At 38.0% G+C, this 25,848-nt stretch overlaps 8 protein-coding genes and 1 pseudogene across 10 annotated transcripts; 2 read left to right on the forward strand and 7 right to left on the reverse strand.

The window, feature by feature from the left end:
* Positions 1-720: 720 nt before the first annotated feature.
* On the reverse strand, positions 721-1,964 carry LOC104747963 (uncharacterized; annotated as a pseudogene).
* A 301-nt stretch (positions 1,965-2,265) lies between these two features.
* On the reverse strand, positions 2,266-3,437 carry LOC104744268 (iron-sulfur cluster assembly protein 2). The gene is made up of 3 exons (XM_010465290.3): positions 3,016-3,437; positions 2,843-2,897; positions 2,266-2,650 (listed from the first exon to the last, which is right to left on the reverse strand). Exons 1-3 carry the CDS (start codon positions 3,305-3,307, stop codon positions 2,503-2,505), a joined length of 495 nt encoding a protein of 164 aa, XP_010463592.1. The 5' UTR covers positions 3,308-3,437; the 3' UTR covers positions 2,266-2,502.
* Positions 3,438-3,443: 6 nt separating this feature from the next.
* Positions 3,444-6,054, reverse strand: LOC104744269 (UDP-glucose 6-dehydrogenase 3). Of its 2 annotated transcripts, none has more exons than XM_010465291.2 (2): positions 5,719-6,054; positions 3,444-5,133 (listed from the first exon to the last, which is right to left on the reverse strand). In XM_010465291.2, the coding sequence occupies exon 2, from the start codon at positions 5,119-5,121 to the stop codon at positions 3,679-3,681; it is 1,443 nt and encodes a 480-aa protein (XP_010463593.1). In that variant the 5' UTR covers positions 5,122-5,133; positions 5,719-6,054; the 3' UTR covers positions 3,444-3,678. The 2 variants fall into 2 exon arrangements, with proteins under 2 accessions (XP_010463593.1, XP_087343674.1); XM_087487548.1 differs by having other exon boundaries at positions 5,414-5,827.
* Positions 6,055-6,542: 488 nt separating this feature from the next.
* Positions 6,543-9,036, forward strand: LOC104744270 (microtubule-destabilizing protein 60-like). Its single transcript, XM_010465294.3, has 8 exons — positions 6,543-7,494; positions 7,569-7,614; positions 7,700-7,792; positions 7,879-7,998; positions 8,124-8,222; positions 8,410-8,469; positions 8,549-8,643; positions 8,720-9,036. The coding sequence occupies exons 1-8, from the start codon at positions 6,671-6,673 to the stop codon at positions 8,856-8,858; spliced, it is 1,476 nt and encodes a 491-aa protein (XP_010463596.2). The 5' UTR covers positions 6,543-6,670; the 3' UTR covers positions 8,859-9,036.
* A 276-nt stretch (positions 9,037-9,312) lies between these two features.
* Positions 9,313-10,637, reverse strand: LOC104744271 (small ribosomal subunit protein eS19z-like). The gene is made up of 4 exons (XM_010465295.2): positions 10,495-10,637; positions 9,892-9,982; positions 9,626-9,809; positions 9,313-9,544 (listed from the first exon to the last, which is right to left on the reverse strand). Exons 1-4 carry the CDS (start codon positions 10,576-10,578, stop codon positions 9,472-9,474), a joined length of 432 nt encoding a protein of 143 aa, XP_010463597.1. The 5' UTR covers positions 10,579-10,637; the 3' UTR covers positions 9,313-9,471.
* Positions 10,638-10,673: 36 nt separating this feature from the next.
* Positions 10,674-13,978, forward strand: LOC104744273 (putative mitochondrial-processing peptidase subunit beta, mitochondrial). 2 transcript variants are annotated; one of them, XM_010465297.3, is made up of 9 exons: positions 10,674-11,671; positions 11,931-12,095; positions 12,187-12,324; positions 12,415-12,566; positions 12,660-12,768; positions 12,869-12,967; positions 13,095-13,160; positions 13,333-13,440; positions 13,586-13,978. In XM_010465297.3, the coding sequence occupies exons 1-9, from the start codon at positions 11,000-11,002 to the stop codon at positions 13,670-13,672; spliced, it is 1,596 nt and encodes a 531-aa protein (XP_010463599.1). In that variant the 5' UTR covers positions 10,674-10,999; the 3' UTR covers positions 13,673-13,978. The 2 variants fall into 2 exon arrangements, with proteins under 2 accessions (XP_010463599.1, XP_010463600.1); XM_010465298.3 differs by having other exon boundaries at positions 10,868-11,671; positions 13,333-13,444.
* On the reverse strand, positions 13,852-15,667 carry LOC104744272 (UDP-glycosyltransferase 83A1-like). Its single transcript, XM_010465296.3, has 3 exons — positions 15,099-15,667; positions 14,560-14,989; positions 13,852-14,485 (listed from the first exon to the last, which is right to left on the reverse strand). Exons 1-3 carry the CDS (start codon positions 15,604-15,606, stop codon positions 14,032-14,034), a joined length of 1,392 nt encoding a protein of 463 aa, XP_010463598.3. The 5' UTR covers positions 15,607-15,667; the 3' UTR covers positions 13,852-14,031.
* A 114-nt stretch (positions 15,668-15,781) lies between these two features.
* LOC104744274 (F-box protein At2g05970-like) lies at positions 15,782-17,310 on the reverse strand. Its single transcript, XM_010465299.3, has one exon. The coding sequence runs from the start codon at positions 17,177-17,179 to the stop codon at positions 16,016-16,018; it is 1,164 nt and encodes a 387-aa protein (XP_010463601.1). The 5' UTR covers positions 17,180-17,310; the 3' UTR covers positions 15,782-16,015.
* A 3,925-nt stretch (positions 17,311-21,235) lies between these two features.
* On the reverse strand, positions 21,236-24,199 carry LOC104744275 (serine carboxypeptidase-like 25). The gene is made up of 7 exons (XM_010465300.3): positions 23,771-24,199; positions 22,796-22,999; positions 22,544-22,719; positions 22,170-22,469; positions 21,893-22,023; positions 21,604-21,805; positions 21,236-21,516 (listed from the first exon to the last, which is right to left on the reverse strand). The coding sequence occupies exons 1-7, from the start codon at positions 24,036-24,038 to the stop codon at positions 21,373-21,375; spliced, it is 1,425 nt and encodes a 474-aa protein (XP_010463602.1). The 5' UTR covers positions 24,039-24,199; the 3' UTR covers positions 21,236-21,372.
* Between the last annotated feature and the right edge of the window lie 1,649 nt (positions 24,200-25,848).

A 25,848-nucleotide genomic window follows, 5' to 3' on the forward strand; every position in this document is an offset into this window, starting at 1 on the left:
AAATGTTAAATATTTTTCTTAACAGCTGTATTTTTTATATAAATGGAAATAAGTAGACGCAAAAGGAGAAGAAAAGGAAAAGTATACAATTAGGAAAGGAAAATCAGAAATTTCCGTACGAATTTTCGTATGTCGTAATCATTTAATAGTATATGAACTTTTCTTTTATTTGATTTCATTTATAATGAACATTCGCCAAACTATTTGAAAAGTTTTTCATTTTAATGCGAAGACCAACCGACACTATACATGATAGTGATACGGTCAAAGACATAAGATTGAAGTTTGAAGAAACTATACCTCGACATGATCTTTCAGCTCAATTTTGCGATATCATACCAATATTATGTCGTGTATTGTTAAAATTTAACCAGGAATTTATGAGTTTTCATAAGATTTGTTTATGATTGTATTTTTATTTGATCCCCAAGACTCTTTTTCCGATTTTAAAGTGAGTTACACATTCAAAACGTGGAAACTAGAGGGTCAGATTTGAAAGAAAAATTTCATATTTCTCGAAAAACAAACCAAATGGATTAGAGAATTTGAACATGTGATGTGAAATGAGCTAAAATTGCTAAAACCATAACAAGTTGATGTACAATTTTTTGAATACCGATTTGAGAAACCAACGACTAAACAAAGTCTCCCCTCTACGTACCAAAATACAAACATCACACAGCTAACAAGACAACAACAATTGAATTTCAACACACACAAAAAAAAAACATCACAGCTAGCTAAAGGTTCTCTCCATCATTTGATCTCGTGCTTTGACACTTCTTGTGACCTCTTAAAAAGCCTGAACTGACCTAAAGCCTTGAGCACACTCTGCACTTTACGTCCCAACGTCACTGACCCACTAATCTCAGCTTCCAACTTCCAGTACTGATTCGTCTCTGCATCTCTAGGTTCGACTTTTGGACTTGTTTCTTATTCTGTGAAACGTCTGATGACCACCAAGAGCTTGATAAGTCGAGAAAACCTTGTCACAGAGCCCACACCGATGCTCATCAATGTTCATCAGAAAACCTTTATTTCCTGAATCTGAATCTCCAAAGACAGTTTCTTGACCAACAAGTTTCTGTTCGATTTCTTCTATAAGCATTCCAGCTCCTACCTGCTTCTGCTGACCCGATTCATCGCCTTCCCTGGCCTTCTTGTCTGCCAAGAAATCCGAAAGCTCTTTCGACCGTCCATTAGATTCTTCACCGTCTCCATCCAAAGCTTCAGCAACAAGTTTTTGCTTATTCCTCAAAAACCCATATCCAGATTCTCTCTGATTCGTCTCTTGATTCGAATCCAGAGCTTTACCAAAGATTTCCAAACCATGCATGAACTTACCACCACTCATAGACAACAGAATCAAAGACTCAGCGACTTCTAATAACTCCCCATCATCATCCACAGAAACAGGAAACATTGTAAACGAAGAAGAAGAAGAAGAAGAAACAGAGAATGGAGTACTCTTCTTCTTGTACCTGGAAACTCTCTTCGATCTCTTTCTCTTCTGCACAACACTGAAGCTACAGAACAAACTTCTTCTCACAGATTCTTCAGAATGTGTCACTTGGCGATGATTCAGCAAACATTTCTCGTAAAGAAACCCTTTCCCACACTCTCTGCATCGAATCAAACTCTTCTTATTCGTCCTTGGATGAACGAGTAGAGATTTCTGGGTTTTCTTCGGGTTCTTCCTCAATCCGTAGGAGCTAGAGAGCTCTTCGTAGTGACTCATAGAGTCTCTGAAGCCATTCTTCATCTTGCGATTTCTCGAAACTAGAGAGTTTCTGAGCTTGTTAGGTACGAATTCGAAGATGGACTTCTCAAATTCTTGATGATGGTCTTCCATTAAAACGAAGCTTGTTGGAAAGCAGAGATGAGGGCGAAGAGGATTACGCTCATTACCCAAGAAAGATGAGCGTAGAAACAGCTACAAAGGCCGTCACCTTTCAGGAGGAAAGGCAAAAGAAATCGCCGGAGACAGAGCAGTAACTGTTGGGGGCAAAGAAAGATACGTAATGCTCTGAAAAATTCGGATTAAAGAAAGCAAGAGAGTGAGAGGGAGCAAGAGAGAAAGTGGGGAAACAGAGGAGAATCAATAAGCAGCACTGACAACAAGTGTGTGTGAGAGCGAGGGAAGGAAGAAAGGGCTAGTTTCGTAACTTCGGCTTTTTAGCCTATAATAAGAAGTGAAAGAGAACTTTTTTGTTTCAGCTAGAAATTAAGTTTGACGTGTCTAGGCTTTGAGCTTTCATAAAACACTAAAGAAAGAAGTATCACTCACAATGCAGAAGAATGACTCTCACAATGCAGAAGAATGACTCGGTTGAGTTAATCAATAGCTAATAAACATGCTCAGCTATTTATTCAAAGAACTTAACTAAAACAATTGAAAGGTAAGCATAAAACAACCAAACGAAACACACCTCTCCTTGCAACTTGTATTTCATCAGCAGCAGCAACAACAGCACAATGCGGCATATAGTATTAATAGTGGATTCAGGCCTCGACAGTTTCTCCTTCAGTGGCAGCATTAGCCTTTGCTTGCTTCTCCTTGTAGTCTCTGACCGCGGACTTGATCGCGTCCTCTGCAAGCATACTGCAATGTAGCTTGACCGGTGGCAACCTAAGATGCTTTGCGATTTCCCTGCGAATTTAAGAATTCCTAAACAAAATTACTCATCCATCCAAATGTTCAACTTACTTATCACTAGACTTGAGATATTCCAACTACTGAAACAGAGTTAGATATGACAACCATGGTGATAGATATTGTTAATCTCTTTGAGCGACATGAACAGAAACATGCTTTGGCAGATTGTAAAAATAGGGCACTTACGCGTTCTTGATGGTCAAAACTTCCTCTATGGTTTTGCCCTTGATCCATTCAGAAGCTGAACAAACAAACCAAAAAACATACAAATCAAAACTTGCCTACTTATCTCTGATCGACTCTGCTCATGAGCGACTAACGAATAGATCAAAATTAAAAACTCTGATTCGAAGACATACCGACAGAAGAAGAGGCGATAGCAGAGCCACAACCAAAGGTCCAGAATCGAGTATCAATGATCTGACCGGAATCATCGACCTTAATCTGGAGGCTCATGAGGTCCCCGCAGGCAGGAGCTCCTACCAATCCTGTGCCAACGTCAGGGTCGTTCCTGTTGAAGGATCCGACGTTCCTAGGGTTTTCAAAGTGGTCGATCACATTCTCGTGGTACAATCGACGCCCTAACCCTAAAGGAGACGCCCGTAGCCCTAGATAAGCCTTTCTCGACGTTTGCCTTATCATCATCATCATACTCTCTCTCTCTCTCTTTTTTGCCGGATTCAAGGGCAGGTTGTTTTATATATACGAGTGGACGATGAAAATTCTAACAGTTTTTTTTTATTGCAATCATCTTTAGTTATATCTTCCTCAATCCGGCAATAAATAGTAATCAGAAACAGTAAAAGGTTTATATATTGAAAATGTTTGAGAAGCTTACAAGTTTGATATCCAACGTACAAGGTGGTTAGCGATAATAACCAAATCTAGTCTCTCTTTCTAACCAAACATATGATAAAAGTATTGGAAAATGTCTCATCAAAAAGAAACAGAACAAATTATTTGATATAACCAACATATATATAGAGAAAAAGGAATCCAAATCTTGAGAATAAAACTCAAAGCTAAGCAAGAGCAGGCATGTCCTTGAGCCACTGGTCCAATGGCTTACCAATAGAGTAAACAATAAATCCTATCTTCCTCAGCTTCTCTGCATCAACAACATTTCTTCCATCGAAGACAAACGCTGGTTTCTGCATATTTTCAAAGATCCGCTCATAGTCAAGTGTTTTAAACTCTTCCCACTCAGTTAACAAGCAGATTCCATGGGCGTCTTTGGTGGCAGCATAAGCGTCCCAAGCGACTGAGACTTGTTTCACAGTGGTTGGACTCATGGGTTGGAGGTGAAGTGGATGGTCCCAATCGAACTTGTTCATGGTTAAGTCTCTTTGGATCTGTTCTTCAGTGACTTGTGGATCATAGATGCTGATTCGGGCTTTGTCACCTAACAACCCTTTGCAGACATCAATGGCTGGAGTCTCTCTCGTGTCACCAGTGTCTTTCTTGAAGGCGAATCCAAGGACAGCAATCTTTTTGTTGGAAACTGTGTTGAACATTGAGGAGACAATGCGATTTACAAACCGGGTTTTCTGGTAGTCATTGATCTTGATGACTTGTTTCCAGTATTCGGCTACTTCAGGGAGGCCGTTGCATTCACAGATGTAAACCAAGTTGAGGATATCTTTCTGGAAACAGGAGCCGCCAAAACCGACACTGGAGTTCAAGAACTTGGGACCGATTCTAGAGTCTTTACCAACAGCAAAGGAGACTTCAGTGACGTTAGCACCAGTGGCTTCACAGAGAGCAGACATAGCATTGACAGATGAGATTCTTTGGGCTAAGAATGCGTTGGCAGCAAGCTTGGTGAGCTCAGCAGACCAGAGATTAGTAGTTAGGATTCTATCTTCTGGAACCCACTGAGCATAAACATCTTTCAAGGCATTAACAGCTTTAAAGCCTTCAGGGGTTTCACGACCACCGATCAAAACACGGTCAGGATGGAAAAGATCTTCAATAGCAGTTCCTTCAGCAAGGAACTCAGGGTTAGAGAGAATCTGGAACTTGATTCCTTTACTGTTGTGTGTAAGGATCTTCTCGATGGCTTCAGCGGTTTTTACAGGAACGGTTGATTTCTCAACAACAATCTTGTCTGAAACCGAGACATCAGCGATCATACGAGCAGCGCTTTCCCAGTAAGTCAAGTCAGCAGCTTTACCAGCACCAAGACCACGAGTTTTGGTAGGGGTATTGACAGAGACAAAGACGATATCAGCTTCTCTGACGTGTTTCTCAACATCAGTACTGAAGAAAAGGTTCTTGCCACGGCATTGCTTGACAACTTCATCGAGACCTGGCTCATAGATTGGGAGCGTGTCGCTGTTCCAAGCAGTGATACGTGGTACAGAGATATCAACAACAGCAACTTCAACGTTAGGACATTTTAAAGCAATGACGGCCATAGTTGGACCACCAACATACCCAGCTCCTATACAGCAGATCTTCACCATTTTTTATTTAATCTGCAAAGAAAAAACATAAATTCAGAGATTTGGTATCAGCATGTCAGATCCGAGAATTAGAGCAAATGTATGAGAAACAGAGATGCAAGATATATAGCTTTTTTTATGTATTCAAAAAAACTAAACAAGTTTGGTGGATGCAGTAAGTAAGTCAGATCCGGTACAGTAAAGAAACTGAAGATAGAGAATTCATGTAAAACCAAATGAGGAATTCATGATCATGGTTTAGCCCCATAAGCAATTCAAGTAGAGCAATAAACAAATTGGAAATTACACGAACCTTATAAAAAAAATCACAGATCTGGTTACATGCAATTGAATGAAACCACCGGTTTAAGGAAGAGTCGAAGAAAAGAGTGCAAAATTATGTGAATTTTCGCGGATCACACAGCAAACCGAACCGGAGCACAACAATATCAACACAAGCAATCAGATCCAAAATTCTATTTAAAAAAGGTAGACGAATTTGAGATCCAAATCGACGGCAATCACATAATAATATTAAACGGAGAGATTAATCAAATGGCGGAAACCTAAAAGGAAGATCTCATATTACAAGAGAGAAGCTACGTCCGTTGATCGTACCTTATGTGGAGGAGTGAGGAGTGGAGCTACGTAACTTTTCAGGTTTCGCTCCTCACACTGTGGTGGTGGTGGGGAATGTGTATGGAATTGCGGGGAAATTAATTGTGACGGTGATCAGAATGAAGAAGCTGATTTATATAGGTCATGATTTTCCGTAAATGCCCCTAAGACTCCCATAACGTGGCTCCTAAAACTTTATTAGTTACTTTTTTTTTCCTTCAACTTTTTTTTTTTTCTCTAATTAAATTAGGGGGAGTTAAAATTTTAATCTCTCTAGTATAGGGGATCACAAAATTTGGCAGTGCTAACTTAGCCGCAGAGCTAAACCAACAAGGCAACAACAAACTTTTTAACACGTAAATATTAGTAGTAATTGCCTAACATGTAATTTTTTTTTTCTTTTGTATATATTTGATTAATATAATATGTTCGGTGTTACATTAGTTTAGTTAAGTGAAAGGTGGATTCTGCAAAAGCAAACTTGAGATCAAAGATGCTTCAAAATCCAGCATCATTACTTTTTCTTTCTTTTTTCTTTGTTTCCAACTTTAAAGTGTTTCTCAAGCTATATAAATATGTACAACTCATAAAGTTAAATTGCAACATTAAACTATGTTTGGTTGACAATAAAATATAACCAAGTTAAAACCGACGCCGTTCCGTTTTAATCGGTTTGGATTGGGCTTGGGCCAGAAACCCAATTGACAAATCATTTTAGATTCTCGAGCGTTAAAACCACAAAAAGTTTGAAATTAAGCAATTAATCCGTCGTGATTACGCGAAATCCAGTAAATGAATGACTCACTAAACCGTTACAAGAGAGAGTCTTCCTAACAAGTCGCAACGGTCAGATTTTGCATCACCCAATTCCCTCCTCCTCTGTCTCCTCTCTCTCTCTATTCTTCTTTCTTCTTCCGTAATCTCTAGACAAAACCCTAATTTCGCATCTCCGATGGAATCGACGAATTTGAAGAATGCTAAACACGAGACTCCGTTGATGGATCCGATCACTTTCCAATCCAACAATTCTCAAGAAGATACTTCTAAATTCTCCGAGAATTCCAACCCTAACATCGTCGTCTCACACTCGACTCCACTCGCGAAATCGAGAAATAAATCTTCGCAGAAGAATCCGAAATCGAAGCCTAATCCGACGGTTTTCTCACCGCGGAACCGGATCAGAGAGAGGAGATTCGTGGTGGTTAAGAAGAAGAAGAAGAAGAACTCTACGAAGGAGACGACGGATCCTTCGGTTTCTGTGGATTGTAAATGTGGAGCTAAGACCAATTCCAACTCTAAGAAATGTGTTTGTATCGCGTATGAGACTCTACGCGCTTCACAAGAAGAGTTCTTCAAATCTGAACCAGAGATTGGAGAATCCAGTTGTAACTTGGACGACGGAGATGAAGAAGTCGGAGTTGGAGATTCTGATGAAATTGGAGTTGCTTTGATGAAGAGGAGAAGAGAACAGGTGCTTGAAGAAGCGAGGATGAGTATCCCTGAATATGGTAAAGTGATGCATCTTGTGAAAGCTTTTGAGAAGCTTACTTGCTTCCCATTTTCTACATATAAGAAGGAAGAAGACCAGATTAAGAAACCTTTGAAATGGGAATTGCCTGGAATGATGAGTCAGCAGAAGCCTCCTAAGTGTCCAGAAACTGAGACTGATGAAGTCACTTGGAGTTCTTTGTTTTCTCCATCTGATTTGGTTTTAACAGCTACGAATCTTGGACTAGAACAGCCTCATGCCTTAGTTTCTTCATCATGGGACAATAGGTATACAGATAGAGGTTTTATTGAAACTGTTGATCCTATGCATACTTGGTTCTAATTTGTCTGATTTGATGTAGTGTTCCAAGTCTAAACTCAAATGGTGGCCGCAGGGGCAGAAGAAATGTATGTGTTTAGTTCGATGCAGCATATGATTTTGTTTATCCTCTCCTTGAATGGTTGATGTAGTTTGACTATCTATTTGTGACAGAGCTTGGAATCCTCTGCATCAGTGGGGAGTAGAAGATCGAAGAAGAAGCAGATCAAAGTCACCTCTTTGAGGCCATTCAAACTCAGAACTGAGGTATAAACTTGGCAAAACAACATGAGAATAGCTTTTTCCGGACATGATAGTTATTGAATCGTGATTGTTGGTCTATGTCTACGCAGGAACGGGGACGAATGAAAGAAGAAGAGTTTATAAAGAAGCTACAAGAGATGAAACTGGAGGAGGAAAAAATGAGAATCCCTATAGCTCAAGGTCTTCCCTTGACAACTGATGAACCTGAGGTGAGCCCCTCTGCTCTTCATTAACATTCTATCAAACCAGATATTTTTTGGATGTTTAAACATAAGAAGATGATTCTGTACTCGAAAGGTTGTTTTAACACTGTAATGTTTCTCTCTGATTTCAGAATTTGGTTAAGCCTCATGTGAAAGACATCACAATACCAGTAGACTTGAAGCTCCATTCAGACATTCGAGCAGTGGAACGAGCGGAATTTGATTACCAGGTAAAACTATTTTACACATATCTTGTCCATAGTTGAGAGTTATGCATGTTACAGTTTCTCGTTATGGCCTGAACTCATCTACCACAAGCAGAGTCTTAATTTCTATATATAATGCTGATGCTCAGCCATTTGCCTTCACCTTTGTGGATCTTGTATGATTAAATCCAGCATTGTATCATTGTATCAGGTTGCGGAGAAGATAAACCTAATAGGGCAATACAAAACAGATAGAGAACGGCAGCGAAAGGTATGCACATGAGAAGAAACTCCGTGTGCTTCTTATGTAATCAAATATAAAAGAATGACACGCTTTTTGGTTTCTTTAGCTAGCAGAAGAAGAAGAGATACGAAGGCTAAGGAAAGAGTTGGTCCCTAAGGCACAACCAATGCCATATTTTAATAGGCCATTCGTTCCCAAAAGGTAAAGAAAAAGACATTCTTGAATTTTGCTTTCTTCTTGATAGATGATCAAGTGTTGTTGTGTTTCTTCTTTAAAGGTCGAACAAGCACCCGACTATACCCAGAGAATTCAAGTTTAATATACCGCAACACAAGAAGATAACATGGTGCAGTCTATCGTCTTGGAGCGACACTGGATCTTACATGAGCGACCTCTTCAAACAGCAAGACCTCTAAAAAAGCTTTTCATTCAATTTGCACATTTCTTCAATAATCTTGTTCCTTGTCCATATCACCCCTCTTTCGGAACAGAACCTTACTTTTTTCCTTGACGCAACCAAATTAGTTGCAACTTGCAAGTTTAGGTTTCCTCGGTTCCATTTAGATATTATAATGATTGAAACTTGCATCTAAAGACTCAATTTGCACATCAAACATTCTACTGATCCAAAAAAAGAACCGTGTCTCACACACAGATTATGATCTCTTTAGTGATCGTTTCTTTTGTCTACATTACTTCATCAAGAAACCAAAATGGCTTTTTTTTTGTTGGCAATATGATGATTAGAATTTGCATTACAATCAACCTGGTTAAAACTATTAAAGATTCGTCTACCCCAATTTGCGCTCTGTTAGTTTTTTGGTTAAGATATCTCGGACGCAAAAACAACAAAATGGAGGAAGACATAAATTTCGAAGTCCAAAGCCACCACCAAAATTTTTAAAATCTTTGAACATTAAGAGTGCAGTCTTCAGCAAGAGATGATAACAGTTCATAAAAGTAAAGATAAACACTAAAAGCACAATGGCCTGAAAAGTAGTAGAAGAACAAAAAAGAACATTAAGATCTTCAAGGTTCAACTGCAATACGGCCAGCAACCTGGTCCAAATCCCGTTGGCCACTGGAAGTGATTCTTCTTCCTCTGAAGAGAAGAACAAAAGTGTTACTATTAGCATTGTTCAAAGATCTCTAAAGAGAAGATGTTTAAAGTCATTAATGTTACCCTTTGGTGTCGAGCTCAACAATGTTCATTGTCTCCAACTGCTGGAGGATGTGTCGGGCAATACCACCGCTGGCTTTGCAGAAATGTGGTGGACGACTACCGTTCCTCTTGCTGCCTCCATAGATTCTACGGAAAGCGCCAACTCCAAGACCTCCCCTAAGGTAAACCTTCCTTGCCATAGATGCTACATAACAAGAGTTCTCATCAGAAAACTTTATATGCATTGAGAAATACAGAGACAAGAGGAGAGAAAAAAAAGAGGTTACCAGCTCTGATGTAGTACCAGTCTGGATCATATGGTGCAAGCTCCTTCAACTTTCCGGTCTTCACAATGTCAGTCCATTGGGGAAGCTCAATCTGAAAACAAACAATAGACATTATGTTATGATCTCGAGATAGACAAAAACGACTAAGGACGTTTCATTCAATTCAAAAGACCTTAATAAGAATTACGTTGTGGGTTCAAAGCATTTGTATCAGACTAAACAGTAAAGGTGTGTCTAGAAACAATTACTAACATTAACTTAGGTTTCAATTATTGTAAACAGATACAAATTTCAATAGATTCAACAAACAAAATAAGCTAACAAGAGACATCATACAATCTGAGCTATTACAAAATCAAAATTTGAGCTTTATTTACAATCTCACATTTCTTCGCAGGTAAATGATTATTACGACAACCTCAACACAACACTAATTATAACAAAAGCACACAAAAACGAGCAGATGGCATAAATGTGAAGACTAGGGCTGATTCAATTCAAGGAAAGATTTCTGATTTCAGAATTTAAGTTGACAAATAAAAAAGGCGTAGATCATTTCTACTCAAAAACACGAAAGAACTTGGAAGCAACTCATCTACTAACCTTGCCAGATCGCTTGAGATGAGAAGCGTAAGCCTTGACGAAGTCATGGGGTGAGACATCTTTCACAGTTTTACCAGTCGCCATAGCTAAAACGAGAGATTAAGAAAGCGTGATCTTCGTCTGGGTTTCTCCCAACTCTCTCACTATTCTGTCTCTCCGCAAAGGCTAGGGTTTTCAATCTCCATTAACAAACTCTTTATATACGGCTCACTCTCTTTCAATTAGGGTTTTCTCGAATCCGGGTCTTAAACCCGGACCCCTTCTCATGGCCCAATCTTGTTCATAATAATGGGCCTAATACGGCCTTTTAAATTTAGTTGACTAGTATTTTCTCTTTAAAACGACATCGTATTGGTAGTGTCTTAAAGTGTCGTCGTTTCATAATCACATAACCACTGGCTATTACTTCGCATCTCGAGTCGTCTCTGCCATTTTTGGCTTTTTCAATCAAACCCTAGAGGAGAGCCAGAGAGAGAGAAGAGCAAAGAGAAAGCCATCATCAGCAATGGCGATGAAGCATCTACTATCCCTAGCACGCCGATCTCAGAGGCGGTTGTCTCTGAATCAAGTGACAAGATCCTCCTCATCGTTTTCAGCAATCGATTCAGCGCCGGCTTCCACATCTCCGGCGACTCCATCCCCGCCGCCGCCGCATCTTATGCCATACGATCACGCAGCCGAGCTTATCAAAAGTAAGATCAAGAAGCTCGAGAATCCGGACAAGAGGTTTCTTAAATACGCATCGCCAATTCCGATCCTAGCTTCGCACAACCACATCTTGTCAGCTCCGGAGACACGTGTCACAACCTTGCCCAATGGTCTAAGAGTCGCTACTGAGTCCAATCTCTCGGCCAAGACCGCCACCGTTGGAGTCTGGATCGACGCTGGATCTCGGTTCGAGTCGGATGAGACAAACGGAACAGCTCATTTTCTGGAGCATATGATATTCAAAGGCACGTCGAGGCGTACTGTGAGGGCGTTGGAGGAAGAGATCGAAGATATTGGTGGTCATTTGAATGCGTATACATCTAGGGAACAGACCACATACTATGCAAAGGTGTTGGATTCGAATGTGAACCAGGCTTTGGATGTGTTGGCTGATATCTTACAGAACTCCAAGTTCGAGGAAGGTAGAATCAACCGGGAACGTGATGTCATCCTCAGGGAAATGCAAGAGGTTTGCTTTTTTATTTATCTGTCTACTTAAAAATTCGAACTTTTTGCTCTGTTCTCGATCAATACCGTTAGTTTCTGTTTCTCTTGTGCCTAAAAATGAAAACTTTATCATGTTCTTAATTGATCTACCTCTTTTTAAGCTTGTAGTGGCTTACTCATTCATATTTTGAGGTTTAATTGGCATAGTCATAGGTTTTATTAGAGTTATTTGTTACTTTACTTAGCTAAAGTGTAGCTTTTGGTAATTTGTGTGGCCGTAGGTGGAGGGACAAACAGATGAAGTGGTTCTTGACCATTTACATGCTACTGCATTCCAATATACACCCCTTGGAAGAACTATTTTGGGGCCTGCTCAGAATGTCAAGTCCATCACCAGAGAGGACCTACAGAATTACATTAAGACTCACTACACAGCTTCCAGGATGGTATTAATTTTGGTTACCTCTTTATCATTTCCTACAATCGGTTTATTGAATTTGTTAGGATTCTTATGTTGGCTCATCCAAAACATGTCAGGTGATTGCTGCTGCAGGAGCTGTTAATCATGAGGAAGTTGTTGAGCAAGTGAAGAAGCTATTTACAAAGTTGTCATCTGATCCAACATCTACTTCTCAACTAGTTGCCAATGAACCTGCTAGTTTTACTGGTTCTGAGGTAAAGACACAACTTATATGATTGCTACTTCTCTTTAAGCAGTATTCTTTCTTTCTTTCTTAAATCTCTAACCCTTGAAATTCTTGGCAGGTCCGAATGATTGATGACGACCTACCCCTTGCACAATTTGCTGTTGCCTTTGAGGGAGCATCTTGGACAGATCCAGATTCCGTTGCTCTTATGGTTATGCAAACTATGTTGGGTTCTTGGAACAAAAATGTTGGTGGGGGAAAACACGTGGGGTGAGTTTGCTCTCTGGCTATTATTTCTAGCCATGGATTCAAAGAATAGCTCCTTTTGCAATGTGTTGATGAACATTATATTTCTGTGTGCAGTTCTGACCTGACCCAGAGGGTTGCCATTAATGAAATAGCGGAAAGCATAATGGCATTTAACACCAACTACAAGGATACTGGACTGTTCGGCGTTTATGCAGTTGCTAAGGTCAACCCAGAATTCCATAGCTAGCTTAGCTGTTATCTCTTTGAGTCTTTGTTTAATTTCATCGATATAAGCATATTCATATAGTCTGCTACTTTTTCAGGCCGATTGCTTAGATGATCTATCATATGCCATTATGTATGAGGTAACCAAGTTGGCCTACCGAGTATCAGACGCTGATGTGACACGTGCACGGAATCAGGTTAACACCCAACTAATGTTGTCTCTCTTTCCCGAGATTTAGCTTTAGCTAGTTACATGTGTAAATCTGTTGTGTTCATTTATTTCTGTATTTTTTTAATGCCAACTGATTTAAAATTTCTCTGCAGCTGAAATCATCATTGTTACTTCACATGGATGGAACTAGCCCAATTGCTGAAGATATTGGTCGTCAGGTATGCCTTGAATCATAGAAGCAACTTGATAGAACCTTGTAAATTGTAAATTTATAATTTTTAGAAGTCTATACTTTGCTTGGTCAAAGATAACAAACCTTAGCATCCCATTATGTTCCGCTCTGGAACACCATTATCTTCTAAAACGCATCATTTCCTGTGATATGTGCAGCTGCTGACCTATGGGCGTAGAATCCCAATCGCTGAACTCTTTGCTAGGATTGATGCTGTTGATGCCAGCACGGTAAAACGTGTTGCCAACAAATATATGTATGACAAGGTAAGTTATATCTTTCTCTCCTTCTCTATCCTCCAGGCTTCTTTAAATGCAAGAAAAAGAAAAGAGATAATGAGTTTAGACTGCTAAACAAGAGTACAACAACACCCAAGAGTGATTAAGTGAATGCTTATGTGATTATGTGCAGGACATTGCCATCTCAGCTATTGGTCCAATCCAAGGTTTGCCCGACTACAACAAGTTCAGACGCAGAACCTACTGGAACCGTTACTAAGTCTCTGAAACAACGGTCAGAGAACCGCAAGGTTCGCCCACGGGGAGATTCCGTAGGCGGCGGAGAGAGCAGAACAAGGTGATGATGGATTCATTATTTTTGAGTTTTTTCTTACTGTATCTTTCATAATTTCACATCATCGCTGGTAAAATAAATGTACCAATTTACTCTTTATCCTCTACTGGAAATGTCAGAGATCCTCTGTTTTGATTTTTTGTTCTCTTCATAATTTTCTCATACACACACTAATAAGTTGTTGGATGTTTGGTTGAAAGCTTGAATTGGATACATTTAATTTCTTTTGCATTTTATCTTTCTTTAGAAACATTGTAATAATATGCATGCATTGCTAAACTTTATCAATTCATTTGTGATTTGATCCAGCTGACAAATTTATCAAGATTCTCATAAGAGATTCCATCTTTTGCAACGCTTTTCATCACGATCTCTTTAATCTTCATGGCTCGTTGTTTATACACTCCACCGTCTCTCATGATCTCATTGATCTTCTCCTTCACCTCTAACCTCGGAACCACTCCTTGTCCATCTCTTTCAAATCCTAATCCAATCTTCCATACATCGCATATATATGCTTTGTTGATAAATTGGTCTGCAAAATAAGGGATGCATAAGAATGGTATGCCATTTTGGGCTCCTTCCAAAGTTGAATTCCATCCACAATGGCTCACGAAACATCCAATGGCTCCACAAGAAAGGACCTCCCGTTGTGGTGCCCATCTCACCACTTTGACCTGATACGACCCGACTTTGATCGGTTGTTGATCACCGGAGCCGGTGACCCACAAGACCGGCCTGTTGAGTCAACTTAACTTAGTATTAGTGAATAATAATCACACAGAGTTGAGCAAGTTGTCCCAAATTTTTACCTTTTGGTAAGCTCTAGACCGATTGCTAGCTCTTGTAACTGAGCGTTGCTGATAACCCCAAAACTCCCAAAGGCAACATATATAACCGAACCGGCAATCTGCCGGTCCAACCAATCTAGACAATCCCGGTCCTGAGGTAAAAAGCTTCCTAGTGACGTGGAAATGGAATCCTCTTCAAGACTCTGAGCCCAACCAACGGGACCAATTGGTAATATTTGTGGGCACAATCCAAACGCTGCCGTTTCGAGTTCATACACGGAGTTACACAACAACCAATCCGTTGACTCAATTGACTCATTGTTTTGAAGCATAAGTTGGAATATGTTCCTTTGAGATTCTTTGTTCTTCAGACAAACCCACACAAACTTGTCTGTTTCCATCATCGGCATCCCAGGAGATAGTTGAATTGTCTTGTCCACACTCGGAGTCCCTGCATATATGATATAGAAACAATAGCTATAAATTTATAAGTCATCTTTGTAGTTCTACAACATCAAAAAGAAAAATCAAAACCAGATTGAAAAGTTTATTATTCTTACCATCGGAATCTATGAGACCATCATCGATTAGTTTCTTAATACTAAATCCAAGAACCATAGACGCAGCCGCGGCGGGACAAAAAGCAGCACGTCTGATCCCAAACTTAACCGCAACTTCGATTGCCCATCCCAAGCTCTGATCGGCTACAACACAGCTTATGATCGTACCAGTACCACCGCTACTGCCCGTGATCATCCTCTCGATCAGTTCCTCTACTTTGGTAGGCATAAAATGCAAAACCGATTCAGACAACTTCCCTGGAATGTTCCTCTCTTCTGGTGAATCTTCTAAACCGTCAGGGATCGAAACAAGATTGATCCCATTCCCAACAAAATAATCATCATGGGATGATTTTGGTAAGGAACTGATGATGCGATTGTGGTTAAACTCGGTGTTTACGAATGTAATTTGGATTCCTTGTTTTGCAAGGTAACGTGAGAAACTCATTAGAGGAAGAACATGGCCTTGTGTTGGGTAAGGTATGACCACAACATGTGGCCTTACCATATCTTTTTTTTGTTTTGAGTTATAATCCAAAGGTTTTGATTCATTTATAGGGAAATATTTTAGAGTAAGACAGGATGAATCGACAACGAATTATATTATTGAACTTTCTTTTTGTCGTTTTTCTATGGGAATCAAGACTAATTTGATCCCAAAGTTTGACTTGTGTATCATAAGAGAGAGCAAATGAGCTTACTTTATTGTAAAATATAAAATTATGATAACCAGCATACAAAACTCTTATAATGAGCTTCCTTTTTTCAAAATAACCAAACAGAAAAAGAGGGGAAAACACATCTTTGGAAGTAACTATTGTTAGTGTAGACTCCAAAATCAGATTTCTTCTTCTTCTTCTTCTTCTTCTTCTTCTTCTTCTTCATGAGCAATCTACGCTAACAATTGTAAAACCAAACTAAAACTCCGGAAGAAACCATCGAGCACCAGAGAATTGTATGGAGGAGAAAACACACTGAGGTAAAGGTTCAATCTCTTGGGTTGTGAGATCAAAGACAAATATATGGTCTGGATTTTTTCTGTCATAATCAAGCCCACTGAAGTAGATTGAGTTTCTCTTGAACCCTGGCACGTCTTTGGCGAGAACAGTAATACCCATGTCTAAGATCAACGCCTCATCTCCCAGGGAATCAATTACTTCCCAACGAAGTTTTATAGGGTTCATCTTGCTGACGCGGAAGAGCCATCTTTTGCACTTTTGCACTACATTAGCAATCTTATAAACTTCACCAGATACTGTACTCACTGCAATGTATAGTCCGCTGTCAAGAAACTCTCTCACGAACAACTCCTCTTCTCTCAGAGACTTGTCTATCCATCTATCAGTGATAAAATCCCAAATGGCAAAATAAGCTGGAGGAAAAAATTCAGATTCTTCTAGTGGTTCATCTCCAGATAAATACCAGATCCTGATAGTGTAACCGTGAAAGTAGAGCGTCTGATTCTTGTGTTGGTAAACCAGTTGTGTTCCATATCCCCAGCGAGTATAAGCAATCCGTCGCCACGTATTGTTCCCTTTCTTGTTAAGGAGCAGTTCCTCATCCACCTGCCACACAACTACGTAATCTTTGCTTCTATCGTCAATCCAAAGACAAGCTATGCTTTCCCTCTCATAATTTGGTGGTGCAGGTGGGACGTAATAGTCTGAAGTAACTGGTAAAACTATATTCTCACCGGTTAACGGATTCAGAATGTTGAGATTCGAACGAGTGTCCTTCATCAGAAGCCAGCTTCCATACGTAGCCAGACAACAACTCCGCACAAAGTCAACACCGAGATCTCTCGTTCTGTGAACTCTGTCTCTATCGTCAGGAACAAACAACACGCAACTCCTATCGTTGTTGTTGTTGTTGTTGTTGTTGATGATGTCGTCGCGAGGGAATAGAATCAACCATGGAATCTGATTTCGTTTAGGTACGCAGCCTCTCGAAACAGAGTGCCACGACGAACAAACATATTTAGCTCGATTAAAATCTGTGAAACTCAGACGTTCCAAGACACATCGCAGCAGGTCCGGACAAATCTCTGACCACTTGGATGTCCGGTCCTTGCTTTGGCCCATTTGAAGTCTTCTCCCCAAAGTAAAAAAAAAAAAAAAAAAAATCTATACTCTGTTGTGTTACCAAAGAGACTCAGAACAAAATCACCAATTTTGAGAAATTCATGGGACTTCTCTTTTTTATAGAGCCAAACGCCCAAAGCCAACACTACTAGCTTGTTACACCTGTCTATGGGTTTTGTATATCTAAGGTTATTTATTATCTTAATTATTATTTGCCAAATCATTATGATTTTCTTTTTCCTGTTCAATTTTGTTGACATAAACAAGAAAAAATCAAATATAAGACAATGAAATTAATGACTTTATTTTTAAAAAAATCTTGCTGATTTTAAAAATCATAGAAAATTAGAAAGTAAAAATGAAAGATTGTATAAGAGATTGTTTAGGAAGTTATTTTAAATCTTGCTGATTTGTTTTTCCTAATCTTGTAAAATCTTTCATAAAATCTTTCAAAAAAATTCTATTTGATGAAAGAGTTTTCATGACTTTTGTTATGAATGAAATGATATAAAATCATAAACCAATAACACAACATTTGAATTCATTAACAATCCAAGATTCTTTTGTTTTTATTGAATAACATAAAATTTTGTAAGACTTTATAAAACTCTTAATCCAATAACACTAGATTTATCAAGATTTTAGATAACTTTTTACAAATCCACAACCAATAACACCAAATTTTTAAAGAGTTTTAAAGAGTCTTGATTGAATAACAACATATTTTACATAACTTTTAAAGTCATTAAAATTATTTCTAAATTCTAAACCAATACCTCCTAAAAAAGAATATAGACTTTAACCCAAAACAACAAAATGAAAATAATAAAAGAATACATCTTACATTAAATAGAAAACTTTAATACTCGTGACTAGGCTACACAATATTATCTTAATTAATTATTAAATAATGGAAATGCTGTTAAAAATAAGAATATATGAGAAAAATAATTAAAGATAAAGATAAAGATAAAATGTTTTAAAGAAACAATATTGTTACATAAATTTTTTTAACGTCTGAGACTCCATTAAAAAAGCTCTCTCTTGACTTGCATTTTTTTGAAGCCTTTAGAAGTGGCTTGCCTCTCAAGAAACACTTCACAAGGAACACGTGGCTTGAGCAATGGCACCTCGTGACCTGCCGCCCCTCTCACCGTCACGAACGTTAGCGCTTCGTATCGTACACTTCCGTCCATCCGCCGACCTAAATCCAAAATTTCGGTTCAAATCGATTTCTTGATAAAACCGGAGATTACCAAATAAGGTTTTAGAGCTACACTACACATTCCTGTTTCTTGATATACCAAGGATTCCATGTTACGTAAGGCAACATGAGAAACCCAAAAGAGGAAGTACATGGCCTTGTGCTGGGTAAGGTATGACCACAACATGTGGTCTTCCCATATTTTTTTTTTTTTCATGAGTTATCAAAGGTTTTGATTTATTTACAGAAAAATTTGTCAGATTAGGACAGGATGAATGGACAACGAATTCTAATTGATTTGTGTTAGACTAATTTGATCCGAAGTTTGACTTGTGAATCATAAGAAAGCAAATGAACTTAACAATATTTTATTGTTGTTGTAAATAAAATAAAATAACAATGAAAAACCAATGGAAATGACTCATTTTATTCATTAGCTTTATTACGGTTAGAGTTACTAATTATGTTCATTAATTACTTTTTTTCTATAACCTCAATCTTTTTGCTTAAGAAAATTTCTCCATTAGGAAAATACCAAAAAATTGAAAATAAATAAGCATGTCTCTCCCAGTAGTCCATACTTGTGGTTTTCATTTTTGGGTAAGCCATGAGGAGGACGTTAAATGAAATGACTCATTGGCTTTTACGACGTTTGATTACTTTATTACAAGGCTGATTAACAATCTCTCCAAGTTATCCAAATTTTCAATCAAAAAATGAAAGCACAATGTAATTCTTACTCGGTTACAGTTAGATATTGCAAAAGAGCGCGCATGCAATTCACTTATACAACACGTAAACGTTTTTATACTCTTAATTTTTAACTAAAGCATGGCCAAAACTTTTAAAATGTACCTACGTTTATACTCTCATTTGTTGGTGTAGGCATAATGAGGTCGTCAATGTGAGGAAGAACTTGTATATAAATGCAGCAAATCGAAGCAAGAAAAACATATCAATCTCTTTCTCTTGCTTCGTTTTTTTTCCTTTATCGCTCTTTCTCTCTAAATTGCTGTTAGATATGGGTTTCACCCAGCCTTAGCAGGCTTTCCCTCAGACCCATTATTGAAATAGTCAGCATAACTTCTAGAAATCTTGACTGACCGAATCTCCCTAGTTGGGCCGACGAAGCTTCTAGAAGGCCCATTTGAGACGGACAGCCCAGTTAGCGGGCCCGCTAAGAAACGATCGCTGCCTTTGTTCGAAGACAATACCACATCGATCCCGAGGTAGAAAGATGAAGCGTCCCATCAACTATAAATACAGAAGGAGCAGCGCATAAAAGACATCAAGTATCATAAGGCAGGAATCTGGAGTCAGTCCAATTCTAGCTTTCAGTCTTATTAGTCAATTTGAGAATACAATTCTCTGTAATTCGCCGATCGGCTTATAACGGATACATTGTAATTCGACGATCTTTGACAATCTTAATAAAGTTCTTTGTTTCACCCTCCTTAATTATCATTTCTGAGCTAGTAGCATTACTCGTTCAACAATTGCTTTTATCAATCCTTGCATTTTCTTAGAAGAAATGGAACGAACAATCCAAGAGGATGGTGCAACCCTTTCAGCAACCTTCCATTGCACGTTGGGGAATAACGTTCCTTCCACCGAAGCAGGAATGACCATCTCCACCGTAAGCATGTCAACCCCGGACATCGCAGTCAGAAACTTGACCACCCATTTCTGGAGTACGTATCACGAACCTTCGGGAATTGTTTCAGTGTTTACCAAGAGAGGAGAGCCCGGTGTAGGTGGTAGGTTTGTAACCCCGTCCATTCCTCGTTCAGGAACTCCCCCTTGCGTAAGATTTGAGCAAGGTAGTAGTCTTGTACGCCTCCTTGCAACTACGGTGGCGGAAGTAGCATACTTTAATCGCAACGTAATGTTTTCTCGTCCTCTTATAGTAACGGGAAAATATATCCGGGCAGCTACGAGACGAGCTAGACAAAGCGGCACTATTGTGAAACTCGTCGTCGCTGATCAAAGATTGAACCTTGGACCCAAGCCAGGAGAGTTTATTATCCGAAGGACGAGAATTCGATACACAAGGCTGGACAAGATCGATAGGAGTGACATCGCTACGGGGACACTCATTGTGTTCGTCGGCGTCGAACAACCATTTCCGCTTGAACCAACAAAGACCGTGAATATCTTGTCTGGTCCCCATACGATTCCTGTAAGCTTGGAAACGAACCTTATATCGGCTTACAAAGAACTGGACAATTGTCCATTACACATAAGGGGGTTTGTGGGATTTATTGATTTGTGCATAAATCCAATTCTTGATTTGTGCATAAATCCAATTCTTGTGGGATTTACAGTAAATAGAAAACTGTAATACTGGTGTATTACTAGATATTATCACATATAAGAAAATGTATTACTAGATTTTATCACATGAATAAATTAATTAAAGATGTATCTAGTAAGAAAACGTATTACTAAACTTTAAAAATGTGTTACTAGATTTTCACATATAAGAAAATGTATTACTAGATTTTCACTTGCAAAAGAAAATGTATGACTAAATTTTCACATATAAGAAAATGTATTACTAGATTTTCACTTGCAAAAGAAAATGTATTACTAAATTTTCACATATAAGAAAATGTATTACTAGATTTTCACTTGCAAAAGAAAATGTATTACTAGATTTGCACTTGCAAAAGAAAATGAATTACTAGATTTTCACATATAAGAAAATGTATTACTAGATTTTCACATATAAGAAAATGTATTACTAGATTTTCACTTGTATTCTAATTTTAATATTACCTTTCCTAACTTCCACAACCATGATCTTCGCAATTCGCCTTAAGAGAAAATACAAATGGACTAAAACAATCATAGATTAAATACTTGTTGTCATTAATAGACTAGATTTAATTAAATACCATCTCTCATAACCCAAACTTTACATTTTCTTTTCTCTCGGGCATGAATTTCAAATGTTAACAATCTCTCTTGACTTGAAATATATTTATTTTCAAGCCTTTGGAAGTGGCTTGCCTCTCAAGAAATACTTAAAAAGCTCAAAAGCAACCCGTGGCTTGAACAATGGCACCTCGTGACCTGCTCCTCTCACCGTCACGAACGTTAGTCCTTCGTACACTTCCGTCCATCCTCCGACCTAAAATCCACGTTTTCGGTTCAAATCGATTTCCTGATTAAACCGGAGAGAACCAAACAAGCTTCGGGGTTTTAGAGTTACACATACCTGTTTCTTGACATACCAAGGATACCAAGGAACTTTGGTACTCAAGCTAAGTCTTGCTAGTGAGTATCTAGTAGCCGTCACTGGTACAACTGAATCGACATCACCACTGAAAACCCAAACTCTAATCCCGCCAGCAATCATTTCCCGGTATATAGGAAGAACCGACGAATCTGTATCGTTCCAATTCCGGTTTAGCACCTCACTGCCACAAAATACCACCAATCCTAGTTAATATCGAGCTATACAGCAAAAATAATTAACATGATCTTCTCAAATTTTTGGTATGAACCTGCAAGCTGTCCATTTGTACGGGATCTTAGTGGTGTTGGCATGAAGAGCTCTCTGAACATCAGGCCGGTTATAATAGATCTCTGCATATCTCTCGGTACACGGATCATACCCTGAAATTTTCCTCAATACCTATTCCCAATAACCGGAAACCGAATTAAACCACAGATAACCTGTAATACATTATCATTAAAACAACTGAACCGTCTCTACCGAGTAATTTAAACAAGTGTACCGGAACCAAACCAAAAGAAACAGAGGAGATAATAGATTCTTACGGAGTGGGGAAGGTGAGGGAGCCGCATACTACGGCGGCCAGAAGAACCAGTGTAGCTACCACCACCGTCGCTTGACTTGTTACACGGCGGTGCATAGATGTTATACTGATCGATGTTACCAAACTCTTTCTCCATAGCGTAAGAATAAAGGGTTTCGCATTCATCAGATTCCTTCTGACGACTAAAATCGCAAGTGTTAATCAACTGATGATACGTCCTATCGGAGATCATCGCATGGCTCCACCAATACGACACCGTCCCGAGGTTATCATAGTGATTGTCCGTAACCGCATTTCCAACCTATACAACGTAACCGAGTGTCAAAAAAGTTTCGATTGGTAACGGAAACAGAGGATCTTGATTTCGATAATTACCATGATTCCTTTGAGATTGATGGGAGTCTTGGATCGTTTGTTATAATTCATGATTTCTCTAGCGAGCTGAGGAACGTAATGTCCGGCGTAGCTCTCGCCGGTGATGTAGATTTCCCGGTTGTTGTATTTCGGGAACCGGTGAAGCCATTGAATAAGAAACTGAAGTGAATCTTTGGCTGCAAGAAACAGAGTCATCAATAACCTAAAAAAATCGGTTTAGTTAAACCGTAGAGGGAGGTTGTGTAAATATACCGGTACGGCGATCACCGGTGTTGAAGAGATCAGAGGAACGGTTAGTGTAAGAGAAGCCGACGCCGGCGGGAGCTTCGAGGAACAAGAGATTGGAGATTGAGTTCCACGCGAACTTGTTGAGATACAAACCAGACCCACCTTTGCTTATCCTGAATGGTCCAATCTCCTCCGACGCACCGTACGCTACCGACGAACATCCCGGTCCTAATAATACATAAAGACATTTATTAAAATTTAATAGAGGTTTGAGTAATTTATTTTACCCCCTAGAAGAAAAAAATATATATGAATGATAAAGAGGTTGAGAATTTATTTATTTAACAAAAATTAAAGAAGAGACCAAAAATTAGTTGTGTATTTAATAGCGTCTCTCAATGGTAGTTTAAATGAATTTTGCATTTAATGTTATAACTTTTTCTAGCAATATATACGTATCTAACAAGAAAATACAACCATCTTCTATTGAATGCATGCATGTACATAGATAGCATTATTGTAATGACAAGTTGTATAACCTCGACAAAAATCATAGTAATATATACTCCTTATAAGTATTTTTATAATCGATATTATATGAGAAAAGAAAATATGGGCTCGAATGGTGAGTCTCCATAAGTAGTTAGGGCGTTATTATCATGCTTCAGTAGGCCAAACCCGAATATAGTTAATTATAACAAATACTATATAATAAAAAAGATAAATCCAGTTTCATGGATATAAAGCGTGGTTTGAAATTGAATAAATAAAAAATTTACAAACGAATTTATTGCAAACCCATTCAAGAAGTGTGACAGAGATTTAGATAGTTGGTCTGCTAAAATTAGATCTAGCGAGATTTATAATTTTATTGAGTAAATACGTTAAATAAATAAATGTCCAAACAAAATAAAAGCAAAAATAATCACACACAAAAAGAATAAAAAAAAAAAAAAGGTTTGTTGTCAAAAAAAAAAAAAGGTTTGGTAAAAAAGTTACCTCCGTTGAGCCAAATTACAAGAGGTTTGGCGAGAGGGAGGTGAGAAGCTTCGGTGAGCCAATAAAAGAGTGATCTTCCGGAGGGTTTATCAACGGTGACATAGCCGGAAAACTGCTCGAACGTGACGTTAGGCTGACCGGGAAGTGACGTAATTCGGTCTGCCTCAGCTTCTTTCTCTCCTCCTTCTGTTTGAACTCTTCCTTGAGATGTCATTACAAGTATGGCCATGAGAGTGGTGAACATTATTACACGTTTTGCCATAGCCATGGCCAGAAGAAGGAGAAAGAGAAAAATCTAAAGAGTGTGTCGGAGACTTTTGAGATTGGCTTCTACAGTTCTACCTTTAGCCTGCCTGCCTTAAATAGAGAAAGAGAGAGAGTGAGATAGCCGAAATTAGGATAATATTCAAATGACATTGAAATTGTTTTAATAATATTAAATATATATATATATATATATATAGTTTGGAAACAAATAAAGTTATTAGCATATTTACTTCAAACCCCATTGTTTTGGCAGTTTGATTAGTACAATTGACTTAAATAATCCCTAACTCATGTGATACCAATATGCATAGATTGTACTTTGAACCAATATGTTTTTAATCGGCATAAAATAATTAAATAGACACTTGCAATTTTATTATTATTTAAAATGTTATGTTCCTAATGCAAATGTTACATTACGAGTAACATTTTAATATTTGTCTCTAAACAGAAATATCGCCAATTAATCCACATTAGTCCACTACTTCTAAGTTATTTTCACTCTACCAAAACTACACTTTAAAATCAGATACTACTTTCATTATTAGGTTGGAAATTTTTATTTTATTTTATTTTTTGGGGTGTAGGTTCATGGAGTTGTTTATGTTTCCAAAGCTCTGATGTAGAAAATATATTTGAGAGAGAAGAAAAATAATAGCGAAAAAATGGGTGATGGTAAGAAAAAATGGCCCACCAATATTATCAGTGACAGTAACTTTATGAATTTGGAAGAAGATACAATGATGACTTCAATGACACCACCAGCTTGTAATAGTAGTAAGGAAATACGTTATTTGATATGACAGAGCATTAAATCAATCGTGTGTGTCCATTACATACAGTCATACACCACATGCATGATAGTATAACAATATGGCCAAGTGTGTTAAAACGATACGATAGAAAATACTAAATGATGATTTGCAAGTACTTATTTGATTACATTTGCATGTTGCCACAGCATTTGTCTAATGATATGAATTAGATGCTTGGAATTAGAGAGTAACTGTTAAATAAACTCATGTATGTTTTAATCCTCGACACCATTTATTTATATAGTTTGTATAAGACCAGCCATTTTTCCCTATTAAAGAAATTCCACCTAGGTGATATAGTTCCTTCCTTGTATTTAATAAAATATCACAACTCGAAACATCAAAGTTAAAATTCTCTCAATAATGTTTGGTCTCTCTCTATTGTTACAATCTTTTTTAGTGAATATATATATATATATAAACATTTGAAAAATATAAATTGGTATGTTTTTGAATAGTTGGACCCATGCAAGAAATTGATGTCTCGATGTTAGAAGAAAAACCAAAAAGTATTCTCTCTTTACTGATTAAAAAACCTACAACTTTGACCATCTTTTCATAGGTCATTATAATAAATTTCCCCTTTCGTATTATAATCTGTAACACATTTTTTCTTGTCCATAAATTATAACATACTCCCTCTGTTTCACAAAAAGTGGCTAATGTGAGATGAGTAGAGCATTAATATTGACAGGTAAAAAATTAAACGAGTCTAATTCCATTTTTCTTTATATTGTTCTCTCTCTCTCTTTCTATGTATTCAAGTTATAATTGTGTCGACTTGATAGTACTTAGACCTAGCTAACTCTTTTTGACTTAGACAAGCGCATTTAAGTATGTACCTTTATTGACGACTACATAAACCATTCATGTAATTTATGGATGCTGTCGATAAATGTAAAATATTGGATGTTCAGGTCAGGTTAATAATATACATACATCATTTACGTACACGCGAAGTTACTGGAGAAGAAGCCATTAATGGTGACACCATAT

The sequence above is a fragment of the Camelina sativa genome, chromosome 15 (genome assembly GCF_030686135.1).
Source record: "Camelina sativa cultivar CO46 ecotype springtype chromosome 15, ASM3068613v1".
NCBI lineage: Eukaryota > Viridiplantae > Streptophyta > Magnoliopsida > Brassicales > Brassicaceae > Camelina > Camelina sativa.